The sequence below is a fragment of the Falco peregrinus genome, chromosome 5, assembly GCF_023634155.1.
Source record: "Falco peregrinus isolate bFalPer1 chromosome 5, bFalPer1.pri, whole genome shotgun sequence".
In the NCBI taxonomy this organism is placed as follows: Eukaryota; Metazoa; Chordata; class Aves; order Falconiformes; family Falconidae; genus Falco; species Falco peregrinus.
In genome coordinates, this window is record NC_073725.1 from 76626264 (window position 1) to 76647194 (window position 20931).

A 20931-nucleotide genomic window follows, 5' to 3' on the forward strand; every position below is an offset into this window, starting at 1 on the left:
AAGAGACCATTAAAATATCAGTCTTCAAAGCATACTTCATCTTACCTAGACTGCATTTCAGTTTGTTCATCTGTAGTGCCCTGGCTAAAGCAGGACCTGTGAAAGGCATTCAGAGCTGCAAAACCTGAACCACCGTACTGATGAGACACAGCAGCCCATGCCCTCTCACAATAGATGTAACCAAGGACAGCACAGAAGTCTGAGAAAGACCATGAAAAAAATACTCCTGACATGGGGTATAATTGCGCTAGAGAGTGCTCTTGTGATCTAGCAAATATAAAAAATAAATAAATAAAAATATTTAAGAGCAGTAACATCAGTCTCCACAAGTAAGCTCATGTCATTTTGTAATTAATGATATAGAGTACAGTTACAAATTCAGCAAAAATACTTAATTTAATTTGTTGCTACAATACAGCCTTCACACTGCATCTGGCTGTAAAGGTAGATGGAAGAGAGAAATGCTGCAGGGTAGTTTCTCTACAGCTATTCAATTTATTTTTCTCCAGAATGGCAAGATTCAACTTAAGAGTAATGGAGAGATTACATCTGATCCTTTTTTCTTGAAAGCACACTTCCACTGAAATAGATCAGTGTCAACAGTATTCAAAGAAATTAACTCAATTTGTATTTTTAGAAGCTGAACAGAAAGCCAAAGCCCAGGGACACACATCTGCTTCAGTTCTATGGCTTCCAGCCACCAATGTCACTGTCGATATTCTCCCTCCCCGTAAGCCTCTCATTTCAGCCCCACTGCCATATGCACGCAGACAGCTAGCTCACCAAAAATAAGTATTTGTGTCACATCAAAATAAGCACCTGCCACAGGCGAGCGGCCTGCCGTTACTGCTTCCACCACTGTTTTGCAATACTCTCCCCACCGTCCTTACTCACTGACCTTTCTACAGCCACCCTGGCCTTGTTTTGTATTTGTTGCAACAAATATCTCCTTCCTCCATCACAACGCTGTCCTACGACTCCTTCAGTTTCTTCCACTGTTTTCCACGCTTACTTTATAAAAATGGGTACATTTAGAAACAGAGCAAATAAAATCAGATAGCATAAACGGGTTTGCAACGTATTCCACTCCCGTTTTGATCCATCTGCTCCCCACCTTGGGCTACAAGCACTGCAGCCAACCATACCTCCATGAGACAAAGGCACAGCACTAAAGCGACACAGCTCTTAATAAAGAGACAATTAAACCTCAGCATGTATGAGCCTCCTGCACACGCCTGTAAGTGCTGCTAGAAAGCAGTCAAAGGCTTCATTTCAAAATGAATACTCTAGAAAAACGAAAAATGGATCCTCAGCCAAGCCATAAAGGGGAACCGAAGAATCCCTCATTTTCTTTTCCTAAAGGCAAATCTGCAGTTTTATCCCCAAATCCTTAGAGCTGCATAAATGAGAGCATCTGCCAGCTCACTGAACCACCTGAGTAACTTTTTCCAGCCTAACTTCGAACTACAGCAACTTGCTGTATCAAACTGCCAAATCTACAGTGCTCATTCCTTTCTGTGAATCCAGCTGTCATTTTTCCCAAATGCCTTCACAGTCCCAACTCTCCCAATGCCAAAAAAAACTTTTCACAGATATACATAATTTTGCAAAACACATATGCTCTATGTATGGCACATGAAGTCAATTAACAAGTTTACTTACTGAATTAAAGGATGACACACAACAGTAAAACAAAAACCTCTTGCAGACAGCAAACACACTAACCTTCTCCTCCCTACAATGTGATACTCTCACAAGAAGCGCTAAGGCGTTTTGAAGCCTATGCACATTTGGAGTACCCCAGGAGATCTTTCATGCTTATCTCCTTGGCATCTTCTATTCCGTAATCCCCATGGTGTTTGTAATCACCAGCACGTGGAGTTAAAATGTAGAACGTGTTCAATTTGCAAGTCAGCAAGCACAGAATATGCACTAGGGAAAATACATTCCCTCGTACGAGAGGGGGAGGGAAAAAAAAAAAAAAAAAAGAAAAAAAAAAGACAGAGCACAATATAGAAGCACATACCTTTTAACTGGTCGGCTACCACACTCTGACCAACTCGCTCAATCACCTTTCCATCCTCCATTTCATAACGATCATCCAAGTATTTCGCAGTAGCTTCCGAAATATGGACTTTTCCAGCTACCCCGAGCTGCTCCATCAGATTGGCCAAATTGACATCATTGGACCACACATCAAACTTGAATCTTCTCATGCCCAAAATGCCACAGAGGACTGTCCCCGTATGAACACCAACTCTCATGTTTACCATTTCTTTTTTCTCTTGACAAAACTGCTCAATGGCTTTAATCATACCCAAGCCCATCTCAATGCAGCAGTAAGCATGATCTGCCCGGGGCTCTGGGCAGCCGGCTACGCAGTAGTAGCAGTCTCCCAAAGTGCTTATCTTCTCGCATTTAGTGTCCTCGCACAGACGGTCAAAACGTCCAAAGAGGTCGTTCAGGAGTCCCACCAGAGCATGGGCAGATTTATTGGCACTCATTTTCGTGAAGCCCACAATGTCTGCAAACAAAATGCTCACTTGCTCTATCTGCTGCATTTTAAAAGGACGGAATATTATGGGGGTTTTCTGTATGGAGGGTTTCTTCTTCCTGTTTTTGGGGCTTGAGGTGGAATGACGTTTGATGGAGTTTTCACTTTCATCATCCCCCTGCTTCATTAAGTCATCGGCTATTATTCTTGGCATAACAGAATGAATCATCCTCTCTTTCAGGGCTTTTTCCACTTCTAAGTCCTTTCCATGCATGATGGACTGCCCCACTTTCAGGAATGTGCTTCTCGATCTGACTTCGGACATGATAAATAAATGAATACCGATGGCGTGGATGCAGATGTGCAGGAAGGCTTTGCTCAACAGCTCCCAGTAAACCGCACCAGCTCCTAGAGGTGTGAAACAGTTCTCGTCGCGGAAGTGATAACCAAAGGTCTCGAAGAGGACTGAGTACGACAGTCCCAGGAACAAGCTTAAATACAAGGGTAAGTGCATCACCGTGTAAAGCAACAAGAGCACTTCAATACACATAGAAAAACTGCCTACTTGAGAAAGACAAGTGTCTGTGGGATCTGCCAGGGGAGTCCGATTGGACATGTCACCACTTCCTGAGATAGGTTTCAGAGCCTGGAACTGCGGAGCCAGAGTCAAAGCAAAGACCAGGAGGGTGAGTATCAGCGAAGTCCATACGTAATGGCGGGCATAAGTCTTGGTGAAAGTGAACACAAAAAAAGCTACACATACCAAGAGGAAGCACAAAGCCGGCACCATGAAAACAATCTGTTTCTCTCTCATGTGTATGCCGAAGTAGATGCCCCAGAGAAGGCAGGCCACGCCGATGTAGAAGAGGGCATAGCGAAACCTGCGCTGGGTCTGCGGGAAGCATCTCTCCATGCAAGCCTCCTCCAGGTTATTAGAGTCGAACTTGGGGTTCCACCACTTGGAAGAGGCCCTCTCGAAGAGCTGTGGCAGCTTCTTCTGCCGGCGGAGGCCGGGGCCGCCGGGGCCACCGCCGCCGGCTCGGCGGGTGCCCCCCGACTCCCCCGAGCTGCAGCTGGAGGAGATGCTGTACTTGCAGTGCTTGGCGGAGGAGCAGCCCTGGTGCTGCTTGGGGTTGATTTTCACCGTCACGCTGTTGCTGTCCCCGCTGGAGTCGCAGCTCACCTCGGTGCTGTGGTGATGCAGCAGCTGCTGGTGCGGTGGGGAAGCCATGTTGTCAATTCCTCCCGAAGAGCCCGCTCAGGAGTTGGGTCTCTCGGGCCGGGAAAGGCACCGGGGCTCCTGGCAGCGGCGCCTCTAGTCTCCTCCCGCCGCCGGCGCGGGGGGGCGGCCGGGCAGCGCCGCGGCGCTGCGCCGCTCGCCGGGCTGGGCACACAGGGCGCTGGGACGCGGGCAGCCCCGCATATTCCCCCCGCCTCGCCCGCCTCCGCCGGCCGGGCAGGGCCGGGGCTGCCGCCCGCCGCCGGCCCCGCTCCCGCAGCCCCGCCGAGGCTCAGCCCCGCGGAGGGGACGCCGGGCCCCCGCCGGGAGGGGACCGCTCCTCCATGTCGCCTGCAGCTGGCCGCGGCTTCCTCCCCGCGCCCGCCGGGCAGCGCTCCCCTCGCGGCCGCCGCCAAGGGGCCGGCTCCAGCCGCCCGCCCGCCTCCCTCGCCCGCCCAGCCGGGACGGCACCGGCGGCCGCCCCCCGCCGGCCTGCGCGGCCCTCCCCGCCGCTCCCCGCCAACGGGGCCTTGGGCCCGCGGCCGCCCGCGCCCTGCCGGCGCCGCGGGCAGCGCCCGGGCGAGAGAGCGAGTGCCCCCGCGGCGTTCCTCAGCCGCGGCGCGGGGCTCGGCCGCCTCCGTCTCCTCGCCCGCCGCGGGGCCCGGCGGCGCTGGTCCCGTCACCCTCCCGGCGGGGGTGGTGCCGCGCCGCCGCGGGGAGCTCCGTGCCCTGGCGGGGGCCGGCCCGCCCGCCTGCGCGCCGCCGTGCGAGGGGAGGGGAGCGACGCGGCGGGGGGCGCGCTCAGGCCGCCGCCACCATCTTCCTCACGGGGGGATTTGGGACGGGGAAGGGGGGGGGGGCTGCGGGTGCGCGCTCCCGCTGGCCAATGGGGCGCGGCGCCGCGGCGGGAGCGCGCAGTCCCCCCGCCCCGTTCCCGCCCCCCCTCTTCCCGGCCTGAGGGGCGCGGGGAGGGAGCGGCCCCCGCGGGCACTCGTGGCCCCGTCCCCTCCGCGGCGGCAGGGGGTCTGTCCCTCCGTGAGGCAGCGGCCGGAGAAGGGCTGACAGGGACGGGACGGCGCGGGATGACCCGCAGCCGGGCGGGTCCCTCAGAGTGGCCCCCCGCCCCGCGGCTTCTCCCGGGCGCTGCCCCCCCCGGTCCGCCGGCGGGTCCCGCTGCCGCCCTGAGGGCCCTGGTTGTTCCCGGGGGGGCCGGGGAGCCGCCGCTGGCACGGCTGACATTTGCCATGCGCAAACAACATGCACTCCAGCAAACAATTCAGCCGTTCCGCATCCCGCCGGACACTCGCGGGCTGCTTTTTCCTCCTCTTCCCCCCTGTTTTTTTTCCTCGCTTGTTTATAACTGACGCGATCCCGCCTGCCGCCTCCCTCAACGTTATTATCTCTTCCTCCCAGGCGGCCCGTATCTCCCTCCCTCGCAGGGTCCCTCCGCGGTCGCCTCAGCCTCTTCCCGCCCTCCGTCCCTCCCCCGGGCTCAGGGTGCTGCCCCCCATCCCCCCGGACCCCGGTCCCTGAGGCGTGGGCACGGCCGGGCCGCCCGGGACCCCCCCGGGTGCCGCCCCCCCGCCTGCAGCAGCGCTCCGCAGCAGCGAGCCCCTCCGCTGAAGACGGCAGCGTTCGGTAAAATACACTTTTTTCTTTTTTTTCTTAAATAGTACTAGAAAATACGTGGCCACACGGTTACTGGAACTGAAACCTGTAATTTTTTCCATTTCTTTTGTAAAGGTATCACTGCTCTGTAACCATGCCGAAAAATGTGTTGGTTTTTATTATCATTGTTATGATGAAGAAGACGACTAAGAAGAAATTTGCATTTCCTGAGGTATTTGATACCAAAATAACCTGTAATAAAAAAAGTCTTTTAGCAATAATTGTTTTGGTTGTGCTGTGACGTACCAGTCTCTTAAATTGCAACTACTGACTCATCTGATCAATATTTCATCGGGAACGCTGCTCGCCATGCCGCTTTTCCATAGGGATCGTTAGGGAGGAGGAAATCCCTGAGCTGACGGGGCAGAAGGTATGGATGGCCTCCCAGGCTTGCCTATTAATTGATACATTTACTAAGACATCTTTGCGACCTTTTTATTGATTATCTTAAGTGCACTTTACGTTACGTTTTTACTTCATAAAGGATGACGGATTTATTTAATTTGGAGGATTAAATGTGACAACTTCCAAGGACTCAAAGACACTGTAGAAACTTGGTGGAAAGAGGATAAAAGTTTTTTATGTCTATGGCAAAGAATTTAAGGTGAAACTACCTGTGTTTTTAACTTTTTTTATGTAAACCTGTAAGATTTATCTTGTTGTAGAGGTTGGGTGATTTGAACAGAAGAGGTACTGAAATTCCAGCATCAATTTTTTTAGCCTTGCTTTATGATAGCACTAAATTATTATTATTGCTTATGACAGCCTTACTCCACAGCCACTCTGGGTCAGCTGCATTTCCTTAACACCCTTCCAAAAACTGTAGAAACTACAAAGAGCTAAAATGGGGGCAGGGAAGAGGGTAAACAGGAAATAATTTAAGCCCTTATTATTTCTAAGTAAATCAGGATGTCATTGAAAAGAACACCAGAGTACATTTTCCTCCAGTTGAAGATGTGAGTTTTCCCTCTAGTATGAACAAAGTCATGATTTCATTCAGTTCCTTTGGTCCAGAGTGATTAAGAGTGCATGGGCAGTAAATAAATAAATCATTGTTTGCCTAGAGTGTAGTAAAAGTTGAGGGCCTTCAAATTGGTGTTTATTACTGAAACTTGCTTGGATAGTCTTTAATTCAATTTTCACCTAAAATAAAGATGTGGGATTGTACCTTCGTTCAAATTAAAACTGTTAGGCAGCGGTTTGTACAGTTGTACGGAAGCGTGCAAGGAGGTGGCAGCTCAGGTGTGCGGGTGCTGCACAGAAAGAGTTCACGTGCACAAGTGTGCACACACAGTCAGAGGAGAGAGCCCGCTCGTGTGCATCTCCCCTGTTTGCACATGGAAGAGACCGAGGCTTCGGGCACAGAGATACATGAACGCGGGAGGCAGAGGACCCGCAGAAGCAAAGCTCAGGCTGAGAAGTGAGAGAAGTGTGCCTTGTTCCCCTGTGCTCAATAAAGCAGGACTTTGTGTGTTCTTAGAAGCAACAGAATCACATCAAAGATACTGGCTGCATCACAAGCTTTGACTGAGTGACCCACATGATCCCAAATTTTGTCTGGCTACTGGTCAGACACAGCTTTTGATCTCTGCTAATGAAGTAGTCTCCTCTTTCCCAGCTTTCATTTACTGGTTCGAAGGACAGTGGAATGGGACTGAAGAAGACATCCGACTTGTCAAACCCCTCCTTTGGTAAGCTTCAGATTGTGATTTTGAGATTGTTCAGAATCCTTGCTCTTCCAAGGAAGCTCCCACTAGGTTTGTTACCCATAGACTTCCACCCCACTCCTCCTCTTGATCTTTTGGGTGATAATGTCACCCAACATTCACCAGCCCAGCTGTTCCCCAGCTTCCTCTATCATGTTCTGTGGAAATGTATGCTGTGTATGCAGCAGGGAGAACAGTTATCTTGTGTTAGCTCTGTACTGGCTGGGAAAGACCTAATGCTACCTCCCAAAAGACTGAATTTTTTAAATTGAGCGTTATGTCACTGGCACTATTCTTTCACTTTGTTTGTATTGTGAAGATTTTTCTCCATTGAATTAAAGCAGCAGATTAAATACATGTAAGCAGTAATCAAGAAACACCGGTGATGCTTCTATTTATTTCAAGTCTGACTAATATTTGTCTCGGAGGGTGAGAAGTGGTTTGAACTTGTATCCATTACTTCCCCCCTGCCTTCTGGTTTGTTTTTGTCCAGGAGGAGTGTAACCCCATGGAATATAATGCAGTCAGCATGTCCCTCTGTGGCAGTATCTGAGGGGGTAATGTTTGTAGCATCTGTTAAGGAAGATGCTTCCTCTTGGTCACTTTCTTAGCAACTATGGTTAGCGCATCTCAGAAGAGCTGGCAGCTACCACATGGTATTGATGTTGAGTCCCAGGTTCATTTTGAGTGTCTGGTAGTTCTGGGTTGTGCTGTTGTCCTGCAGAGCACTCTGGTTATTTTCCAAAATATTGTGAGTGGTTTTGTTTCTCAGAGACCAGAGTTAGAGGAAATATTTTACAGAGCAATAGCTGGGCAAACGCATATCCTACTTGCGCATTTCTTTTAACTTCATGCCACTAAATATACATATTTAGTCTATAGAACTGAATTTACTTCCCTTCTCAGAGGCACAGCTTTGTCAGCTCTAATGATTGGCTTTTGTTTGATGTTCATAATATTGTACTTCACTGCTTATCTGATGGAGCTGTGCGAAACTATTTAGGGGGGTTCTGAAATGTGACAACCCACATGATGCTTTTTTAGACTTCACAAACCGCCTTCACGAGGCAGAAGAATATGACATGGGAACTGCTGGCTGGAACAACAGTGTATATTAATGCCAGTATAGTTGGTGTAGCTGGGGAGGAGGAATGCCATTTAGAAGTTTGTGGCTTTTATTGTATGCTGTCAAAGGCAAACTTAACAGCCTGAAAGAAAAGGCATCATGGATGCCATGGGTGGAGACTACTGATCCTGCCTGCCTCTGGAAACTGCATAAACATGGGAGGAAAAGGTGTTAAAACCCGTTTGGTCCATCCACAGACAGAAAGACTCAAGGGAGACACCCCAGATGCCCCGTTCCCTATGTTGTTACCTTAACGAATAGCAGGATCCCACCTTCTGACAGACTTCTGCATCTGCATCCTTCTGGCGTGTGCAGCATTCATTGTGAGTTTTTGTTTTGAATCCTGGTTATCTCTAGGTAAAAAAATTCATGTTATGGGTTTAAAAAAATACAAATTTTCTGACTGCTGTTCACAGACTAACAGGCAAACATTAGAAAATATTTTGGAGGATTGTTACTCCATGATTTTTAAAATTAGAGAAGTATCACGATGTTTATTTCCCTTTTCCATAAAGGGGCACAAGAGTTACCTTTTGACATCTTTTCCTCATGAAGCTACAGAAGCTGGGTGAGTGGTGTGTTCTCCTCACTTCCATGGGGTAGCCAGCTTAGTTTTGCATTCTGTATTTTCATCCTTCTGAAACTGCAGTTTGGGATGTTAGCGTTACTGACATGATTTCACATCCCAGAGGAGATGCACAGATAAAATAAGTGAGTAAGCAGTAGAAGACCTTTTTATGTGACTTGGACCTCAAGAGGGAAGATAAAACCTGGTCCAGCTGAGTGGGAATCACCAGCTCCCATAGGACCAGGATTTTACTTGCAGGCTTTATGGTTCCCTCATTTGTGTAGCCTTCTACACTGAAAGCCATGCAGATTATACTGCTTCTTTGCCAGAACGTCTGCCACCAGGAGGTGGCTTCAGTCAAATATACATTTCTGTAAGATGAAGACAAACTTAAAATTTATTGCTCATTCCATTCATAACCAGAAGTTCTCCTGGCTTGCCAAGCTGCTGAATCGACTTGGGTACCTCACCCTTGAGTCAGAAAAGCCCAAAATAGAAACTTGCTCCATTTCCAAAGAGATGAAGTACCACTGTTATCTGCAAATACAGCCACATCTAACATGCTTTTTTAACTACAAACACTCGGTGGAGGAACCCGAGTGACACTCCGCTTCTTTAAAAAAATAAATTAAAAAGGGGGGGAAAAGGTATTTTCTTATTTGAAATAAGAGTGGTAAGATTGCTATGAATGGGACTGTCTGGGTGCGGAAGCACCAAGAAATCAGCAGCAGGAGAAGGACCGTGCAAGCGGCAGTCACTGATGTCGCCTAGACCAGCCCAGCATCTAGTTCCCACTCCATCTACTCACAGCTTCTCAGGATGTCCAGGTTAGGGAGACAAGGGACAGACTACAGCCAGAGTACAGCAAAGTTTTGAGCCATTAAGGAATGACAGCAAGAAGATGAGGTAGAAGCTGTAGAACACCGGTTGGAGCTACAGCAATGCTCATCCAGGATTCACAAAGTAGAGTCAAGTCGTTCTCTCTCCTGTGCCGTAACTCTGCTTTATAGCACAGCATAAAATAGCCAAAACCAGTGAAAGTGACCAACAGTTGCAGTCAAACAGAAGGAAGTGACATTGTAAAGTCACCAGCAGGACTTCTGCGTGTAGGTGGAAGGCAGTGAAAAGGCATGTAAAGATAGTCCCTATGTGATATAAATTAAGGGGTTTCTGTGGCTCCAACTCAGACCAACAAGTAGAAAAATAACCATAGCGTTAATTCACTGGATCTCCCCTTCTCACATTGTTAGCTTATGATCTTGCAGATGTAGCATCAGTAATTTTTAGCATCCTACAAAAGGATGCCTGTCGCAGTACTGCCAAAACTAGCCAGCTGCCACAAGGCTTTTACCACCCCGTAGCAGGTTAACTTCAATAAGTAGTTTCTGCACCTTGCCTCGGCACAGCCACCAACCCCCCACAAGGTTTCAACAGTTCATCTACTGTTTGTGCTGTTTCTTCGTATTCTTCAGGCCAGGCCACGCTGCTTCTTGCCTCTGCTGCATCCTTCTCCTTGTCTCTTCTACCTCCAGGGCACTCTCACCTCCCTCTGCTTCTTCCAGGTCTCTCTTCAGTCACTGCTCCTCTCCCCTACCCCTTACAGCTATTTAACTACTTAGCAGGAACCAGCCACAGCTGCACCTTATCCACACCAGCCAACCCACCACCCCAAGCCAGCCCACAGCTGTATGTTATCAATGTTAATTAACCCAGCTTCATTCCTCTACAGACACCCACTAAAAAGAAAGTTTCTGAGGGCTGTCAAGCAGACGCTTGCTGTGTGCCACTTTCCTGTGAGCGCTCCTGGGTTTCCCTTCAGGTGTGCTGCAGGCTGGTCTCGCTCTCTTCCTGCTCCAAGCAAAACAATCTTCTGAACTGCCTTTCTTTCCCATAAAGAGCAGGCAAACAAGAATCCAGTAACCCCTTTTGAACCCTGAACAGATGAGATACACAACCATTACTGGGCTGAGGAAAAAAAAAAAAAACCAAAAAACAAACACCTTTGCCTTGGGGAAAGTCCAGATGTATTTTCTTTTCTCTGGAAACTTTTCCTCCATCTCCTCCAAAAGAAGGGCTGGATGCCTGAGTGCTGTTCTCCTGTGCCCCCCTGCAACCGGCTCCCCTCTAGTTGTGAAGATCTTGTATGTGCTCCTTTACCTGTATAACATCACAGCTTATGTGATCTTGCAAAATACAGTTTATGAAGCCAACACCGTAGAGAAACAGAAGATAAAACCTTTTCTTAGACAACATGTCTTCGTAGCAGTTTCTGTGGGAAGATCCTGATGGATGGGGCAGTTCTCTTTTACGGGAGCAGCAAAAGCATGTTCAGAACTAAATTATTCTCAACTAGTCTAACTATTCAGAACTAAACTAGTCTAAACTATTCATGTAACCTGGCAGGCAAGTTTCCTCCTAGGGTGATCTTTGGTACCCCTGGAAAGGGTAGCAGAGAACATTCTTCTCAGCTGTACCGAGATACACTTCACACAGGTGAAGTGGTTGCAACTTGATGCACCTAGGAATGTAGCTGACCCCCACTAGTCCAACTGGAGCAGATATATCTGAGCAATTTAGCAGTGATGTGACAAGTGTGAAATGGAAGATGTTGAGAAAGTATTACATCAATTTTTAGTTTGTGTTGAAGAGGGTTTCTATGCAGTTGTGTTCTACAAGATCAGAAAAAATACACTTCAGTCTGCAAACACAAGAACCAGTCATTATTTCAATTTTTTGCCATGCTGTTAGGATTAAGACTTTGATGAAACAAAAGAAAATTATACGGGGCAGTTTGACCCCTGTTATTGTTAGTGTGGTGACTGAAATTGGGGCAGCCCAATGCAGTCCACTGATTCTACTGCTATACGATATATTTAATGTTTGTATTGATTAAAAACTGATTTAATTCTAAACAAATCACTGCTGCACTTCACACTTTATGACTTAAAGATTTTATTTACACTGCACAAAGACTGTGTAAAATGTTATTGCTGAGGCTTCCAAATCAAGCACTTAAAAAATACGAGAAGATTTTTGCATTTTGACACTCTCAATATCCATGGAGTGCTTGATGCTCTCTGAGTATTCGGGACATTTGCAGGGCTATTGATGGACCGCGAGTGCAAAAAGAGCAGTGAACACCTTCCAAACAATCCTGCGTAAAACTGAGGGTGAATGCGTGTTTCTGCCATCGTTCCGTTTCCAGGGAACAAGGCAGGAAGCAAATGGTGCCGAACACACTAACGCAGAGATGGTTATTGCAGCTCCTAGTCGTTTTTACCTGTGTTGCTGCCCTGACAACTGCAGTATATTATGGAAATAAAACACAAAGTCACTTGGTTCTGAGCTATTGAAAACACAGCAAATATTTGTTCAAAAGAGGAGCTGGGGGGCAAAATAAAGTGGCATATAGAATGCAATGAAACGTCACGGAGGGAGAATTTATATGGTCCAGCAATTACTGGCTAGATGCAATCGAGATTCATGAATGGGGCTCTAATCCTTTTATAAACCGGGAATCTGCTTGAATTGGGTGATGGGGGTGCTGACAGTCACACCTGATAAGCAAAAATCAAATAACCTTGGTGCTTCACAGCACGTCCTAAACCCTGAATGACAGGCAAAAAATCACCTGTCATGGGCTTTTCTGTAATTTCCCACCAAAGGTTTCTTTTGCAACTTTCAGAGGCTCCACATGATATTTAGCTGCGAGATCTGCTCAGAGGTTATGTCTCAGAAGATTTAGACAGATGACACGTATGGAAGGAGATCTCAAAAAGGAAATTTGGTGCAGACTGACTTGGCTGCTGTGCTGCTATGTGTGACCCCATCTTGTCGCTGCATGCCTGAAACTGTCCCACATATTGTCTGTTAGTTTGGTAAATTATTTCCTAGAACACTGAGAAAACAAAAGAAGGAGCTGAAATTGCCTGTCAGTATTTCTTCAGTGCAAACAAACAAGCAGATTGTGCATCTTATGTGTCTAGTCAAAACATCTCAGTTATTAATATTAAACTTCCTGGAGAACCTGCTCCTGAACAAGCTACAGAGCTGAAGCATGGCTGAAAATACTTTTAAAAAAAAATATTCCACCATCTTCAGCTGATGTTTCTGCAAGATGGCAAGAACAAGCTCCCCTCCGCCCCGTAACGAGGGGGTGTGCAGCAAGGCAGCGGAGGTGTGCATTGCACTGGTGTGTGCAAACATGCGGTGCCAGCTGCCAGTGTCTGCGCTCGCACCTCCTCGAGGGCTCTGTTGCTCACAGCCAGGCTGCCTGCTGCTCTGCCAGGGCCGCTGGAGGATGCTACACCCTCCTGCAAATCACTGAGGTGCTTTTGGGAGGCAAAGACGTGCGGCCGTAGAGAGAGAAGAGGCTCTGGCCGTAAACCAGGAAAGCGGGGGCTGAGAAGCAGATTTATTGCGCTAAGTGGTTTTTTCCTGTCTGCTCATTTCTTCTCTTTTACCATCCTCAAATCAGTTCTTTCCTTGGTTTTGGCTCCATGGAGAGCAGGGAAAATATTCTATTGCCCTTTCATGGTCATAACACATATCTATTAAATCCCATTTTATTGTAACACAAATAATGACAGCCATGCTTTATTTTTTATCTGGACCATTTAAGCTCTCAGTGAAGGATTTGCACTTAATCTGGATCTCTTGCTTCCTTTTCTCGCTGTGTTTGGTTCAAAGTCAAGGCACATGCTGTGTTCCTTTAGAGGCAGTTTGTCTTGAATAGAGGTGTGTTGATTTTTAACCAGATTTTTCATTCTGCCCTGTCTTACCTTCACAGCCAGGCTGCTTAGACCAGGAGGCACCGAGTTTGTCACTTTGCTACAGCCCCAAACTTCTTACAATCCAGAAATTTGGGCAGGGCTCTTGGAGAGATTATCATCTTCCTAACCTCAGCCAGACTGCAAAGGTGCCCGTCTTCCCCTAGATGAGCAGTGTGCTTCGCTAACCACGGAAACATGGATGGAGTTGCTGCCTTGATTTGTTCCCAGCAAGTCAATGCGTAGCAGCGACGATTTAGTGGGTGGACATCTTTCCCTGTTACAGAACAGAGCTTCAGGTGGTCTCTGCCCAGAGCCCACCACTCCTAGCTGCTCAGCATCCTAGGAGAGGATAAACATGTAGAGTTTTTAGGCGGAGGTCTTTTAAGTTGTATGTTAGGCTGAAAAATGAACACCCTGTATTATAGGAATCAAGGATGCTCCCAGTGTGTACTGGTGCTGGAGTGGCGCGGGGCTGACAGCTGGGATGTTCTGGGCTGGCCAGGCTGCCCATGCATCTCCTGCTGCGCAGCATCTCAAGGCAAAGAGCTGGCAAACGCTGTGGTCCGAAAGATTTCCCTATCTTAAAGCCTGAAATCTTCCAGAAAGTGAGGAGATACAAGCAGGGCTGAAGAAACCTCTTAGCAGGCTGTAAATGTATTTAGTGTTTCTGCAGTGTAGGGAGAGCTCGAAGCTTTATTTAGCAAAAACAGCTAAATCTACTGTACTGTGGTGTTGGAGGAGTTTTTATGTATAGCAAATAATAACTGTTTTTAATTAGCTTTATTTACACAGTAGACGCCAATGGTGAGCTCTAAATTAAAAGGGCAGAATGTCCTTGCTGGGAAATGTGATTTTTGAAGCCCAACAACTGAAAAGCAGTGGGAAGGTTTTTGCTCGGACTGCCTGGGGAGAAAAATCACCTTTGGCTCAACAAAACCGGAAGGTTTGCAAGCCCACAGCAGAAGTTTTTCAAGAAACTAATGAAAATGGAGGATTATAGTTTAAACTGTTTTGCAATCACTGGCCTCAGTCCTGAAGACACTTTTCATACATGCTTAACTTCATATATCCTGATAGTTTTGCTGACCTGCCTGGGGTTATTCACACCTGTACACAGAAGTGCCGGAGTGTTTACGGAACGGAGTTTAAACTATAGCATTTGTTCCCAAAATAATGACGTTATGCAAGATCTCTATAACTGGCTCACTGAGATTCTTTATGTCAGGAAAAACAAAAAGGCTGAGAAATTCAGGAATTAAGATTCCTGAGGCGGTCTCAGATCTGCTGCCTCGTGTGAATAGGATCTTTTGTTGTGCTGGATCACAGCACTGGGCCACGGAACTTATTTAGCAGCTATTAAAAAAAACTCCACCTTGATACAGTTTGAATCTACTGCTTACAGGAAGATATTGTCTGCATTTCTTTCCACTCTCTGATGTATATCAAAGCTTAAAAAAGTACGTTTGGCCACTAGCTGCGACTGAAAGGTTTCCCCTCATTGATGGCAAGCAATTAATTGAAATATTTATAATTATGGTGATAGTATTTATAATTTTTTTTAATATTTTTTCTTTTTATAACATGGGAGTATATTCTGCCTGCTATGAAGGAACTTGTTGAAACCCCTGAACAGGAATAAATCACCTCTGCAAACTGTAGTTCTGCCGTTTATCGGCTTGTTTCTCTGCAGAAGCCAAACTGCCATTAAGCTGACTCACATTTTGGCATTTTGTGTTTATATACAAGATGACAATGTTTGCAAGCAGTGGGGGGGGGGCAAAAACCCTCATTCGTCAGCGCTGTGGTCCCGGCAGAACCTTTCCCTTCTCTGCTACGTCGGCAGAGCCTGGGGACATGGCTGGAGCCCCGCTGCGGCATGGGAACCGTTGCCGTCGCTTTTTGCCATCCAGCACTGAGTGAAGTCGGGGCGTTCCTGCAATCCTCTGCATTGTGTCCCAGACCCATTGCTCAGCCATCACCACCTGCTGTGTCCGCAGCCAGCCAGGCTCAGGGGCTGCTGGAGTCCCAGATCTACCTGAATTCTGGCACATCTGGTGCCCCTCCGTCCCTCCCCATCCGTCTTCACCCCCCCGACTGACCCTGTGCGACTCTGCCAGCATCCTTCGTGGTGCTGAAAAGCCAGCTTCAGTTCTCAGGACACTTTTCATGGGATCTTTATCACACACAAAATTTTCAATGTAGTATTCCTGGTGCCAGTATCGTACTTGCCACAGGATTTTTACCTCCACCTCCCTTGCCCTAAGTCTTACCTTGTTTTCTTTGCCTTTCCCCAGCCAACGCCAGGGGTGTGAGGACCTGCTGTGGAAGGGATGGGGACACCAGCCACACTGTCACTAATTTACCGTGGCATGGCATAGTGGCTTTATGTTGCTGCCACTCCCACCGGTCTCTCCTGGCATTCCCTAGATTTTAACCGCAGCTCCTGGCCATGTTGCAGCCCTGCCAGTCACTGGGGAGAGGCAGAGGAGGGTCCCCCTTCCCCCCCCCCCCCCGCCAACGTGCCTCCTCTCAGTGTCCCCTGGCGAAGGCTTGACTCACCACCACCAGCCTCACATCCCACCCTGCAGCATCCTGCCTCGTCCTTTGCCAGGGGAGAACCGCAGCCGGAATAAACCAGGCAGACAACACCATGGGAAAACCCTGTCCTGCCCTGCCATGTACCCCCTGCCCGTCCTGCTCTGTCCCATGGTCACGCGTGTCAGCACAGCGCGGCTCTGCCGCACGCCTGGGGCTGTGCCGGGCCCGGTGGGATCGATAGCTGGGCTGGCTCTCCGGGAGCGCTCGGCTGAAGCCAGCCAGCGCTGACTGAGGCAGGAGCAGCAGTTCTCAGCTGCTGAAAATCCCACCCAGATCTGCTGCAAGGTGGAAGTCATCCAGCAGAAAGCACCAAGCGTTCGGATTTCTGCCAATGGAGAGGAAGGGGACTCTGCAGGCACCCCCAGAGTTTCTAAATGCTTTGAAAACTCTTCCAACAAAAAGATTTGTTGAAGCAGGGTGAGGTCTTTTTTCTGGGGGTGCTGGCAAGCACAGTGTGCGGCAGTGCTGCCTATTCCCAGTATCCCCAGGGGATTCAGGGTCCAGTGGCACCTCCTGGCTGTGCCGTGTCCTCTGGCTGACAGAGCCGATGGGGCTGACAGACAGTGCCTGGATGTACAGTGCCAGCAGGGAGCTGGGCACCTCTCCTGCATTTCCCGAGGTCCCAGATCTCCCACCGTGGCAGGTACAGAGAGCACCCCGCACCTGATGGGCTGAGGAGCCCATCTCTGCTTCACTCCTGATTTTGCTGGGGTGCACTGTGCTTGTGTGCCTGGCTTTGCTGATGAGTCTCCTCCCTGGCAGAGCTTTAGCATTTCGCTTTGACTGAGTACAGCTTGCACTGTGCCTTGGCACCAGCTTCAGAAGAGCAAAGAGAGCATCAGGGACCAACTAGGTGAGCACGTACCCAGGGCACAGGCTTGAATTTGGCCAGGGCTGAGGCTGCAGCTGCAGCTGACATGAAATTTCCACCCATTGCAATGGGTCAGAGGCAGCTGGGGCTCCTTTCCTCCCTGCTCAAGCCTCCGCTGTTTGGGGCTGTGGGCAGGATTAAGAAGAAAAAGCAATGTATGGGTCATGGGAAGAGGGAAAACAGAAGCAGCTCAGCCAGCCGAAGAGGAAACGGTGGGACACAGATGTCCATGGAAAGCTGAAACCACTTACAGAGGATGCGTTTACTCGTATTTCCTTCCACTACGGCTTAATTGCGATGTTTTTTAATGACAGGTAGGACAGGAGCTGGGCTTCTGCCTAAGCACTTCTCCATCCTGCATAAAAACGCTGAATTTAATATTAACAACAATTAATCACAGCTACCAGGAAGCACCCGGCAGCATTCCCCACCCCTGGGAGCACTCGGTTTGCATGCTCAGCCCCATTAATTCCCATCTCCAGGCAAATGGCACCGGAAAGTCGCAAGGAAGCAAGGGGGCTGCCCTATGCCGCTGGATTTAGATCCAGAGCTGAAGCAGTAGCAGCACTGGTACCCCCTTCCCATCCCCTCTGCCAGCCTTTGCTCAGAATACGGGTGGTTGGGGCCGCCCCGTGTCGCTCCCGTGGGTAGGAAATGGCTGCTCGCTGCCAGCTCACCCACCCGCGTTTCATTTTCATTCCATGTGCCCTGAAAGGCCGCTGGGATCATTCCAGGTCATGGCTGGCTGGCTGAGTTTGCCCGGAGCTCAGGTTTGCCAGGACGTTGCTGTATTTTTCCTGTTGTTGGTCCTGTGACTACCTCTGTCATTAGAAGCACTAATTGCTCATTGCATATTTTGCATATGTATATTGGTATTTTGGAACAGCTCGTTTTTGCATCCTGTAATTAAATGACCGCTAATGAACGCGTTACAAAGGAGCGGCCAAACGAGATAACCCGTGCAGGAGTGCTGGGCAGACGTATGCAGTGACCACATGGGAATTCGCTCCAGCGTAGCACCAGCTGCCTCCCGCGCTGCGCAGGCTCCGGGCCGGGAGGAGGCAGTGGGTGAGCACCCTGCAATGCCTCCGGTCCCGCCTCTGCTTCAAGGCTTCCCCCAGGTCCTGGCCCACCACTCACCTCCTTCTTACCTCTTTCGCTTCCAGCATCCAAGCGAGCTGCTCAGTTGAGCCGCCCCACCACCAGCCCTCCATCCCCCCATCTTGCAGGGGTTACATTTGCTGGACACTCCGTGGGGTGAAAATAACCTTCCCAGGGTGCCAGGCTGCCCTGGCTCCTCTGCCTCTTGCCCTGAATGCCACCCAGGTGTGCTAAAGCTGCGTTCCCCAGACGTGGTTGCTGGTACCAAAGGCTGGTGCTCTGCCATGGGCTGGTTCTGTCTGCGGAGTTGCGGAGTTTGGCTCATTACCGCGGGGAGCTCTGACCTCAAGCTCGGAGTGGGAAACCCCGATCTGCTCAGGTACCCTCTCCTCTCTCCCTGCGACGGGCAGTGTGATGCCTGTACAAACCTGGGAAACGAATCGACATCGTTGCAGCAAGCCCCTGGGGTATGGGATATTTTCATCCATGAAATGCAGAGATGCCGCTGAGGGGTTGAGGTTGTGTAGGCTGACCAAAGGGGACTGTAATCCCCTTGGCTTGTGTTTGAATATTGGCAGTGCCACTGCTGGGCTTTGGGAGACCTTTGGGAAACCTGCTTGGGGCTCCTTTTGGTGGGAGCACTGCGGGCACAGGCAGGATCCTGCCGGCACCAGGCTCTCAGCAGCACCAGCAGCTCTTCCCCAGCGGTGCCTCTAAGACAAATGTTTGTCTTTTCCGTCCAAGAGATACAGCAAAGCCACTGCCAGCACCACGTCTCAGTGGAATTGGTTTTCGTTCTGCCAGGAGCATTACCGGCTCATGATTCACATCTTCGCAGCAGCTTTGGAAGGAAAATGTGCTTCTCGCTGGGCAGACCTTCACGCATGTCAATATACCACAGTTTTTCCAGACTTTCCAAAGGAGGCCATGGCCAAGTGAGACATTCCTACTCCTCTTCCAGCTTTCTTGGAACAACCTTCTTTGATTAGCGAGTAAGACAGATAGTTGGAAAGACAGACAGTCAGACAGGCCAGGCAGTAGGGTTATAATCAGCAGTTTGCATGAGCCCCAGCCTCCGGTGGGACGGTGCCTCCATCCGCCTCTCGCTGGGTGGCTGGTGGGAGCCCCTGCTGTTTGCCGGGGTCCCCGACCCCCTGTCCTCCTCCATGGCCCCTGCCCCGCTGCCCTCTGCTGGGGTCCTCAACCTCTGCCTGGTCCCTGACCCCTGCCTTTGCCCACCGTGGTCCTGGGGCAGGGTGGTGTACAGGCTGCGGTTTGCAGCACGGCTCCTGCCTGGCTGCCTGCACCTTTGACACCAAGGAGAGGCCAGAGGCCGCATCCAGCACCGGCAGGGCTCAGCCAGGGTGTCCCTGCGGGGCTCTCCGCAAGACAGCGGCCAGGGCAGGTGGGATGCCAGCGGGATGCTGGAGGGAGGGAGGCAGCCGCTGTCAGAGCATCCCTGCGTGCAGCCAGCCCACCCTGCCGCCGAAGTGGGTGAGCCATGCGCGGCACCGCTGGCGAGGCTGAGTCACGGGGTGGTGTGCCTGCTGCGGCACGTGTGGGCCCACGGCCATGACTCAGCCTCGTGGCTGCCAGCGCTCAACGCCAGCCCCGCAGCTCCTGCTTCTCCCCGGGGCTTTGTGCCGAAGCCCCTGTGGGTGAATCAGCCAGTTTTGTGCCAGGCCCTGGGGACCAGGTCCCCGGGTGCAGGGGACTGCTCAGCACGGAGGGGACCTCTGCCAGGGGAGGGGGAAGAGGGGGATCACACATAAAGGGGGCTTAAAGAGCATCTCCTGGTGCGGGTGGGAGCAAGGATCTGTCCCACCAGGGAGGGAAGTGCTGCCCTGAAGCACAAAACAAAGGAGCCGGGTTTTGCTTTGCCCGTTTGTGCCCACGGCACGGGAAGCCAGGTTGGAAAAAGCAACCAAATGGCTCAGGCATGGCTGGCAGGTCTGGTGCGATGGATGGGTATGAGGCCGGGTGTGAGGAAGAGGATGGGACCTCCTGCCTCACTCCCTGCAGCTGCAACCCCTCAGCCACCCCAGCCCCAGCACTCGCACCGCACTGGCAGGAGAAACAAAACAAACATCTCCAGGGAGTGTGTTTGGAAAATACCAGGTTTTATTAGACAGGCTGATGTTCAAGCTGACGGTTTTATCCCAATGCACACAATCACGGGCATCTACATGGGCCTGTGTCCCAGCTCCCTCCCTCCTGCCATGCTCTTGGGTGAGATGCCCCGGCCCCCCCCACCCCCAGCACTGCAGACCTGAGGGCTTGGGGTTTCTTGGCAAAATGAAAAGATCTCCCTGCTCCCCATTTCCACTGCCAGATTCCCAGAGCCCTCCTAAGAAAGATGGGAGAGAGCTGGGCTGGGGACTGCAAGTCCCAAGAGGACTGAAAGCCACTTGGATCCATGGGAGAGGGAGCATCTCCCCAGGCCAGCACGGAGCCGAGTCAGCGTGCATCACAGGGAGCAGGACACAGCCCCAGCTTCACACCACTGCTCCCATCGCTTCGGGAAGGGATCCCTAACATACAATATCGGGGGGGGGGGGTGGGGGTGGCTGTCACAGGGGGAGCCCCATCCAGGACATAGGCAGCAGGGCTTTGCACAGAGTGTGCAGGTGCTGAAGGGAAGGGAAGGGGGGGTGAGGAGGCAACAAGAGGTGGAGGATGAAGGAAAAGGAAACAGAGAAGGGATGGGGGAAATGACGGGAGCGGCCTGAGAGCAGAGCAACAGTGCCTTCAAGTTCATAAGGGAGAGTCAGAGCTCCTTCCTGGAATGGGGGGCCTTTCCCTGGGTAC

The 20931-nt window shown here is 50.3% G+C and overlaps 2 protein-coding genes across 5 annotated transcripts in view; one reads left to right on the forward strand and one right to left on the reverse strand.

The window, feature by feature from the left end:
• Window positions 1-4057, reverse strand: part of ADCY9 (adenylate cyclase 9) — a 99467-nt gene extending 95410 nt beyond the window's left edge. The window contains exon 1 of one of the 2 annotated variants that reach the window (XM_005244086.4): window positions 2027-4057. In XM_005244086.4, the coding sequence (XP_005244143.1) occupies window positions 2027-3725 (1699 nt within the window). In that variant the 5' untranslated portion in view covers window positions 3726-4057. The remainder of the gene's footprint in view (window positions 1-2026) is intronic. The other variant, XM_027796197.2, reaches the window with a different exon arrangement.
• LOC106112896 (translation initiation factor IF-2-like) lies at window positions 4058-7456 on the forward strand. Of its 3 annotated transcripts, none has more exons than XM_055803758.1 (3): window positions 4058-5351; window positions 5457-5751; window positions 7000-7456. In XM_055803758.1, the coding sequence occupies exon 1, from the start codon at window positions 4058-4060 to the stop codon at window positions 5075-5077; it is 1020 nt and encodes a 339-aa protein (XP_055659733.1). In that variant the 3' UTR covers window positions 5078-5351; window positions 5457-5751; window positions 7000-7456. The 3 variants fall into 3 exon arrangements, with proteins under 3 accessions (XP_055659733.1, XP_055659734.1, XP_055659732.1); XM_055803759.1 differs by having other exon boundaries at window positions 5457-5553; XM_055803757.1 differs by having other exon boundaries at window positions 5457-7456.
• The last annotated feature ends 13475 nt before the right edge of the window (window positions 7457-20931 follow it).